This window comes from Planococcus citri, chromosome 3 (genome assembly GCF_950023065.1).
Source record: "Planococcus citri chromosome 3, ihPlaCitr1.1, whole genome shotgun sequence".
In the NCBI taxonomy this organism is placed as follows: Eukaryota; Metazoa; Arthropoda; class Insecta; order Hemiptera; family Pseudococcidae; genus Planococcus; species Planococcus citri.
Genome location: NC_088679.1, coordinates 63,320,904 through 63,330,012, shown reverse-complemented (window position 1 = coordinate 63,330,012; position 9,109 = coordinate 63,320,904). Strand labels below are relative to the sequence as shown.

The following is a 9,109-nucleotide window of genomic DNA, read 5'->3' as shown; positions in this document are numbered from 1 at the left end:
TAATTCGATATAATTTTCGCGTAATAAAAACGGAGAATGTTTCATAACTACAGAATAACGGATAATGTTTTCAAAAAGCTACGAATTCGTTGAGAAAAAAGACAACAAACGTCTAAACAAACGATAGCCGCGTATATCCGAAAACGTACATAAACAGAGGCGTAATGACGCCGTAATTACGCGATCGAAACGCGACGCAAATTTTGCTTATTTTTACTTGATGCAAAATACTCGTTTACAGTAGGAATTTTTCGCAGAATCGTATATACGGGTAAAAATGTCGCAAAAAATTAGATATTAATCCTGTTGTCTTTGGCCCAGCGTTTAATGACTCGTATAATCGGTTCAACCTGGGCATTGGCGGAATTTCGCAGCAGCTGTACCATGTCAGATAAAGAATCTCTGCAGGGAGACAGAGAGAGAGAGAAAAAAAGAGTAAGGAAATATGTCTGTTTAATAATGTTGTAGGTACGTATATGTATCAATGACCTACCTAGCTTGTCTTCCTGCTATAATCATTTGCAGTACTCCAACGCAAGCTCCTCGCTTTCCTTCCCAATACTCTGGTAATGGATCCAATCTTTCCAGCATATCGAATGCTTTTGCTGCATGCCAAAATTGAGCCATTCGATAACAGTCGTTTGCAATCAACTGTAGCAGACTGAAGGACTCAGCTGATGTTTCCATTTTCAAATACAGTTCCCAAGCTGACTGCGGTTTTCTGTTCATTATAACTAGAAATGCGCGTATAAAAATGCAAATAACTCATCAATAACGTTATGATGTAGAAATCTGACGGTAGTTTAATTAGGTATTTAAAATTCATTTACAGCATCTGGCCAAATGACTGATGTAAATGAAATCATTTAGGATCCTTTCATTTTGAATCAGCATGAATATTTCTTCGGCTTCTTTGTAGTAACCGAGAGCTGTCTTGGTCTGAAAAAAAAAGTTTAACAGGTAGGTGAGATAATTTTTATATAAATGTCAACATACTCGTATGTACTTAGGATATACTTTAGAAAATAAGTAGGTAGGTAGGTAGGTAAAGGTACTAGGTAGAAGTAATATGTACCTACTTGAGCGAAATTGAAATTGAAACAGTCGTCGTTGAAATAATAACTCTTAATTGAGCTCAAGTAAAGTTGAACTTCGGTGAATTCTTTTTGTAGAAAATACGAAGAAGCCATGCATTGTCTTCCTGGAATTGTATCACATTCACTTGAACTGCTTCCAACCAATTGAAAGAAATGTTGCGCAATTTTTATATTTTCTCTCTTTAAGAAAAATTCATGAAATTAATTTATTCGGTTTAGGTAACCCTGAACTTAAGCTTAATTTAATGTTAAATAAAATAGGTAAGTAGGTACCTAATTTAACTCACCAATTTCGAATGTTGACCGTAGGCTGCGTTTACAACAGCTTTCAAAATATACTCGTGAGGCACCGATGGTTCGACATTTTTTATCAATTCAAATGCTTCCTGATAATCATGCTGTCAACATTTTCTCAACAGTGTCATCAGTAATATTCAAGTTTCGTGTAACAAAATACCTACCTATATCTTTAAAATTGAAAAAGCTACTAGTAGTTATCTATGCTCAAATTTCAGTTCCGACCATAGCAGAGTGTTTAATGGCAAGAAAATAGCAAGAAAGCGAGAAAAAGACATGGGTGGCAAGAAAGCAAGCAAATATACATACAATATGAATTCCTTTTGAACGCAAAAAAATTTCCGAAATGATTGAAACAGTGTCTATTTCAACCACAGTTGTTTTTAATTCTGATTGATTGATTTTGTCCGGAACGTGGAGAAGGTTTCTTTTTGGGTTTTTGAAATTTTTGGAAATATTGAATTTGAAACCATCGCTGTGTTCGTCTTAACCAGAGGTTCTTACTTGGGTCTGAATACACCCACAGAATTAATCAGTGTCCGTTTCAAACACGGGTCATTACTTGGGTTTGAACACACCCACTGAATCAGTGTCTGTCTCCAACACTGGTCCTAACTACGGTCTGAACCCACCCACTGAAAAAGTGTCTGTTTCAAACACTGGTCCTTACTCTGGTCTGAACCCACCCACTGAAACAGTGTCTGTCACCAACACTGGTCCTAACTTGGGTTTGAACACACCCACTGAAACAGTGTCTGTGTCAAACACGGGTCCCAACTTGGGTCTGAACACACCCACGGAAACAGTGTCTGTCTCCAACACAGGTCCTAACTTCGGTCTGAACCCACCCACCGAAACAGTGTCTGTTTCAAACACTGGTCCTTACTCTGGTCTGAACCCACCCACTGAAACAGTGTCTGTGTCAAACACGGGTCCTAACTTGGGTCTGAAGACACACTTGGAAACAGTGTCTGTCTCCAACACAGGTCCTAACTTTGGTCTGAACCCACCCACTGAAAAAGTGTCTGTTTCAAACACTGGTCCTTACTCTGGTCTGAACCCACCCACTGAAACAGTGTCTGTCACCAACACTGGTCCTAACTTGGGTTTGAACACACCCACTGAAACAGTGTCTGTGTCAAACACGGGTCCCAACTTGGGTCTGAACACACCCACAGAAACAGTGTCTGTCTCCAACACAGGTCCTAACTTCGGTCTGAACCCACCCACCGAAACAGTGTCTGTTTCAAACACTGGTCCTTACTCTGGTCTGAACCCACCCACTGAAACAGTGTCTGTGTCAAACACGGGTCCTAACTTGGGTCTGAAGACACACTTGGAAACAGTGTCTGTCTCCAACACAGGTCCTAACTTTGGTCTGAACCCACCCACTGAAAAAGTGTCTGTTTCAAACACTGGTCCTTACTCTGGTCTGAACCCACCCACTGAAACAGTGTCTGTCACCAACACTGGCCCTAACTTGGGTTTGAACACACCCACTGAAACAGTGTCTGTGTCAAACACTGGTCCCAACTCTGGTTTAAACACACCCACTGAAACAGTGTCTGTGTCAAACACTGGTCCTATCTTCAGTCTAAGCACAGGCACACCCACTGAAACAGTATCTGTCTCAAACACAGGTCTTTACTTGGGTTTGAAGATCACCCACTGAAGCTGTGTCGGTCTCATCCACTGGTCTTTACTTGGGTTTGAACACACCCACTGAATCAGTGTCTGTGTCAAACACCGGTCCTAACTCTGGTGTGAACACACCCACTGAAACAGTGTCTGTCACCAACACTGGTCCCAACTCTGGTTTAAACACACCCACTGAAGCTGTGTCAGTCTCAATCACTTGTCTTTACTTGGGTTTGAATGCACCCACTGAATCAGTGTCAGTCACAAACACCAGTCGTAACTTGGGTCTTAACACATCCACTGATTGAAATAGTGTCTGTTCCAAACACAGGTCGAGGTCCTAACTTGGGTCTGAACACACCCACCGATTTAATCAGTGTCTGTCTCAACCACAGGTCCTTTCTTGAGTCTGAAAACACCCACTCATTGAGAATTCTAAATTCAAATTGTTTGATTTTTTTGTTGGTACCTTATTTAATGATTTTTGAAATATGGAATTTGAAACACCCACTGTGTTTGTCTCAACCACAGGTCCATACTTATGGGTCTGAGAAACCCACTGATTGAAACAGTGTCTGTCTCAACCATAGTTGTTTTTAATTCTGATTGTTTGATTTTGGCCACAATGTAATGTAAGTAGGTTTCTTGTTTTTTTTTGAAATTTTTGAAAATATTGAATTTGAAACTCTTATTATGTTTGTCTCAACACCAGGTCTTGTTTTGGGTCTGAGAACACCCACCGAAATAATAAGCACGAAGAAGCCAAGAAAAAACGAGAAATTTGATTTTTCGGTTTCAGTAGGTATCAGTAGACACTATACACTCGGCATAGGTACCTTCATAATGTAGATTACTATTGTATCTACTTACTTAAAAAGAAAAGTATATAGGTACTTAGGTACTTCTTAATTACCTGTTTCAAATAATGAATAACCAGGTTTAAACGAGCTTCTGGGACAATATCCACCAGCGGTGGTAAAATTTGCATTGCAAATTCGCCATTCCGAAAAACCACCAAGTTATGTCGCAATAAATCTTGTCCAAATGAAAACGAATTTATCGAATTTTGATCCTGAAATTTGAAAAAAAATGACAGAAATTATCGAGTAATTTAGGAATTTAGTCTACCTAATTATGATTGTGGCGGTAACAGATCCAAAGAAGCGTAAACTTACTTGTAAGGATTTTATTTCAGCTTCGGCTACTTTGCCATTATACAAACGAAAATAATTACAGGCTTTTAAATTCGTTGCTATCACAGAATCAGAGTATTTTTGCAAATAGATGTTCAGAACGTCTTGAGACACGTCGTAATAATCCAGTTTATAGTAGCAAAAGGCGATGTATACGTTCAATGCTAGATATTCGCTTTGAAAAAAAAGTTAATTGTACCAGGTACTTAAACATACTACAATACAATATATACCATACCTATACTTATGTCATCCTGTAGGCTTATAACTTACCGATTATCAAGTAGAATACGTTTATAGATATCAATAGCTTCTTGATAATGAGCTCTCAAATAATGTATCGAAGCTAATGAAAGTTGGTCTTCAATCACATCAGCGAGTTGTTTATGATACTCCATTAACTTATTTTCATCTGCTAGCTTATGAGCTAAATGAAACATGAGTCGGATTTTCAATCTAGAATGAGGTACTTTTTTCATGACCTGAAATTAAATCATACCAATGCTAAGTATGATATAATTGATCGAAGTTTTGATACAATTTATATGCTAATGAAATTTTACTTCGTCAACATGGGTATACATTCCTAGAAAAAAATAACAACATGCTAAATATAACAAGCAGTCCTTCGGAGGATTATTCTTATTTTCTTGTTGCAACGAATCGTATACGGATAATGCGCGTTTATAATCGCCTAAATGAAAAGCGCAAAATCCCATCCACAGTTTTGTTAATTCGCCATCTTTGCCAATATTGTGCTCAAACTGCAATCATAAAATAATATTGTTGTTAGAAATATGTTTCAACTCCTGCAATGAAGAGGTTATGTAACTTATTAAACTCGGTCGTACTTCGAGTAAATTCAAAGCGCCGGTGTAATCTCGTTTATCTATAAAATCATGAAGAGATGGCAAACGTTTGGTATTTGATACGTGAATTGATTCTTCTTCGACAGCAGGTTTTATTCGAGACAGAATCTATAATTATAGTAACCATAATGTATTGTAGAATTGTATGAAAAAAAAAGAAAAAAAAAACAAGAAATGTGGGCACAATTTTTATAAGTTATAAAATCAGAATTCGTTTCTTGAAAAAAAAAAAACAACAAAAAAGACAACAATCTATACCTAATATAATATAATATAATATAACTAACGTGCAGATTTTAATTTTGAAGTCTAAATGACTGAAACAAAATACCTAAAGGTTTAGTAAACTGTACCAAATCAAAAAAAATTGGAATCAGTAGTTTATAGCTCTCAAATTCATTATTTGAGGAGGGAAAATGGAAATTTCAGATTAAGCTATATCAAAAACACTTTGATGTTACAATGAGTGATTCAAACGATGCGCTATTATGTTTTTGCCGACGATACAGCTAAGTTCACATATGATAATTTCGAATTGCTCAGTCATTAACCGATCTAGAAGTGCGTGCTTTGAAATAAAATTCATATCCTTACCATGGCGGTAAAATTACAAAATCGCTACCAACGAGTTTTATAGCATTTATCCTAGCTCACTTGCAGTCATCAAGATGATCAATAGAAAAGTAAAAGGGGTTACCTCGTAGTAACTAAAACAGGCACACAACAACGCGAAAGTACGAAGGGTAGGTGAATAATGAACGAGCAGGTGCAGCGCAGGTCATTTCCATTTTCTAATACACATTATTGAAGGGGAAGGAAACAATTGAAGTGGAAATTGAACGTAACGTGAACAAAACAAACACTTTTTTTTGAGTCTAAGTAATTCGAATTTACATAATTACCTATACAGGGTGTCTGGTGAGTGGATGTCAAAACTTCAGATTTGGATATAACCGGGTACGACTTAAAAAAAGCGTCATTGGGACAAGTTGCCTATCATGAAAATTGAACGGGAAAAATTACATTTTAATAATAGACAAATAAAATGAAAATTTTGATGGTGGGAACTGGTAGTACTTTGAAAACTGAGCAAATTTTGTCCCCACAAATTTTTGCCTAACTTGAAAATTGAAGGGGCTATGACCACATTTAGAATTAAAAAAGACTCGAAGAAAAAATCAATAGCGAAAATGGATTATACATTCAAAATTGATCAGATTTTGTTCTTTTCAATTTTTTCCGTAAGTCAAAATTGAAGGATCTACGCAACATTTAAAGTAAAAGAAATTTCAAAAAAATTGAGCAACCCTTGAAATTTCTCATACTTTGAGTGTCGCGTAGCTCCTCCAATTTTGATCTGGGCCAAAAACTGAAGAGAACAAAATTTGATCAATTTTGAATTTAGAATCCATTTTTGCTATTGATTTTTTCTTCGAATCTTTTTTCATTCTAAATGTGATCATAGCCCCTTCAATTTTCAAGTTGGGCAAAAATTTGTGGGGACAAAATTTGCTCAGTTTTCAAAGTACTGCCAGTTCCCATCATCAAAATTTTCATTTTATTTGCTTATTATTAAAATGTAATCTTGCCCCTTCAATTTTCAAGATAGGCAACCTGTTCATATAACGTTTTTTCTTAGTCGTACCCGGTTTTATCCAAATCTGAAGGTTGTACCACCACTCCCCGGACACCCGTATAGTTAGGACTGTGCCGAAATGAATGGATCGACTTCCCATTCCCATTGCCATATTTCACCATCCATTTTGAATCCGGTGTATTTCTTCGACTCTTATTCGCTTAATGGATCTTGCCAGAAACCCGAGTTATATATTGGGAAGGTACAATACACCTGCTATTTAATTTTATATCTTTTGTTTCAGGTTCCGGTTCTGGATTTTATTTTTCACTAGAATTACGTTTTTTTTCGCTTGCTGTTTTGGAGAAATAGCATGGTATTCAATTGCGGGAATTTTTCAAGGTGATTTCTTTATTTTACCCTTCCTAATCTTATGTCGATGTTTGGCCTACCTAATTCAATTTTTCTTTTTTTTTTTTACAGGTGAGGTACCTACTTTTCTCGGTGCCACGATGAGTCCTGGATAATTGGGATGAAAATTCTCTGATGTGCTTCATTTACTCCAACGACCAGATGTTCCGGGTAGTTTATCTCTTTGATCATCGGTTTGCTGTAAGTGTACCTATACTGTATTGTTTTTACATAATTATGTACATATTTTAATTTTGTTCGGTGGTGGGTTGCATTTATCAATGATCTTTATTTGTATTTTTTATTGTTGTTTCTTTGTTAGATTGTCCAGTTTCGAAGAATACGTTTGCTTGGAGTGGCGTTGGTTGGAGATAGCGGTTTTACAACGTTTTTCGTCGCTGTAGAGCTTCTTTTTATCTAGCTAATCCGTTTTACCTATTTATAAGTGTCTATTTCGATGTAATTACAATCATTTTAAGATTTATTCGATGTAATTTTAATTGTTGACGCTTGATAAATGCGCATACAATATGTACATGCTACTCGACGTAGTATTCTCGTTGTTTAATTTTTTCGCGTTTACGCGATTTTGCGTATTCTCATTTAAAAAATCCTCAATCTTTCATATTTGAAAAAATTGTACTCTCGATATTGATGAAGACGTATTCTCCAGTGTAAAAAATTACGAAGTCCAAACTAAAAAAATGAAAAATTTGATCGGGGAGGGAGTTGAAAATATTTTAAGAAGTGGCGATTTTCGATCAACAAATAATTTTCAATGGCAATGACCTAGGTCGTCACGGGATCTCCAACATTTATCTTTTGGAAGTGAGCCATTTCCTAATTTCTCCCAAAAATAGGCTGTCTTTGTCCACTGTAATGTGGCTTGTTTCTCATATCGTTCATAGACTGGATTTTTGTGTACGTCAACTTAAAATGAAAATTACTCGATAACACAGATTACAAACTTGACTTCAATTATACATATTTTTTTAATTCATGAAATTTAAATCAGTAGCTCTACGGATGAATAAATTTTTCGGCAAAGTAATGATTTTTCCGACAAATTATACAGGACGATTTGGACGACTGAATTTTTGACTGGGGGGCGACTCGCACCTCCACGCCCCCCTTCCTTTCGCGACTTCACTGGGTACCTTTGAAAAAAAATCAAATCTTACAAAAAAGTAAACATCTTAATTCACTTGTCAAGTACAAATTTTGATTTAGGAGTGACAAAATCCATTGATAATTGAAGTTTTTAGGTTAAAAATTTGTATCCACCTTTATTTTCTAGGAAAAAGAAAAACTACAATACTTCAAAAAGTTTCTACAGAACTACCTACTACCAAAATCAACGATCTTTTTTCGCACTCTATAACCCAGAAATAACCTGGTCAAATGTTTTAATAATACCTAGGATTACAGGATCTTTCAAAGCGCCCCACACCTTCAATGCCACAATGAGATCATCTGGATTTATAAGTTTTACAATTTCAGGTTCGTCGCTGATGACGCCATGCTTTGCATTAGGCCTATTTAGTAGTAATGCATGTGCTAAACCAAGATTTTTCGCTATCATAATTGGATTGAGTTGTGGATACAACAAGTTAATTCTGCGTTTAAAATCCTGCACTAGTGGATGAGGCGAATTTGTTAATATTCTCTCCCATACCTTTCTGTGGTGTTTGTAATTTGACATTGTTTGAGTATCTAAATCAAGGCGTTCAGCATCGGTGTTTTCATTATCAGCAGTGTTAATTTTACTGTTATCATCACCACCAATGTCCCAAACTTTTTCATACAATTCAAAATTGCGACACATATAAGGAACAACAAAGGTTTTTAGAACGCTTCTTATGATCCTTTCCTAAAAAAAAGTTCATTTTGAAATGGTAGTGAATAATTTTCCTAGAAAAAGAAAGCAGTCAAAAACGAATATAGTAATTTTTGTATTTGCCCTTAAGCCCTCATAGGTAATGCTGAAAAGAATAAAAAATTAAATAAGTAGCTACCTTCTCTTTTTTC

At 36.1% G+C, this 9,109-nt stretch overlaps 1 protein-coding gene and 1 long non-coding RNA gene across 2 annotated transcripts in view; one reads left to right on the top strand and one right to left on the bottom strand.

Moving 5' to 3' along the window:
- Positions 1-7,635, top strand: part of LOC135841922 (uncharacterized) — a 30,364-nt gene extending 22,729 nt beyond the window's left edge. The window contains exons 2-4 of the long non-coding RNA XR_010558022.1: positions 6,975-7,072; positions 7,154-7,282; positions 7,404-7,635. This is a non-coding gene — a long non-coding RNA (uncharacterized LOC135841922). The remainder of the gene's footprint in view (positions 1-6,974; positions 7,073-7,153; positions 7,283-7,403) is intronic.
- LOC135841919 (intraflagellar transport protein 56-like) lies at positions 269-5,820 on the bottom strand. The gene is made up of 11 exons (XM_065359140.1): positions 5,689-5,820; positions 5,077-5,202; positions 4,789-4,989; positions 4,499-4,707; positions 4,208-4,400; positions 3,946-4,104; positions 1,385-1,495; positions 1,080-1,277; positions 831-939; positions 494-734; positions 269-402 (listed from the first exon to the last, which is right to left on the bottom strand). Exons 1-11 carry the CDS (start codon positions 5,689-5,691, stop codon positions 291-293), a joined length of 1,662 nt encoding a protein of 553 aa, XP_065215212.1. The 5' UTR covers positions 5,692-5,820; the 3' UTR covers positions 269-290.
- Positions 7,636-9,109: the final 1,474 nt, after the last annotated feature.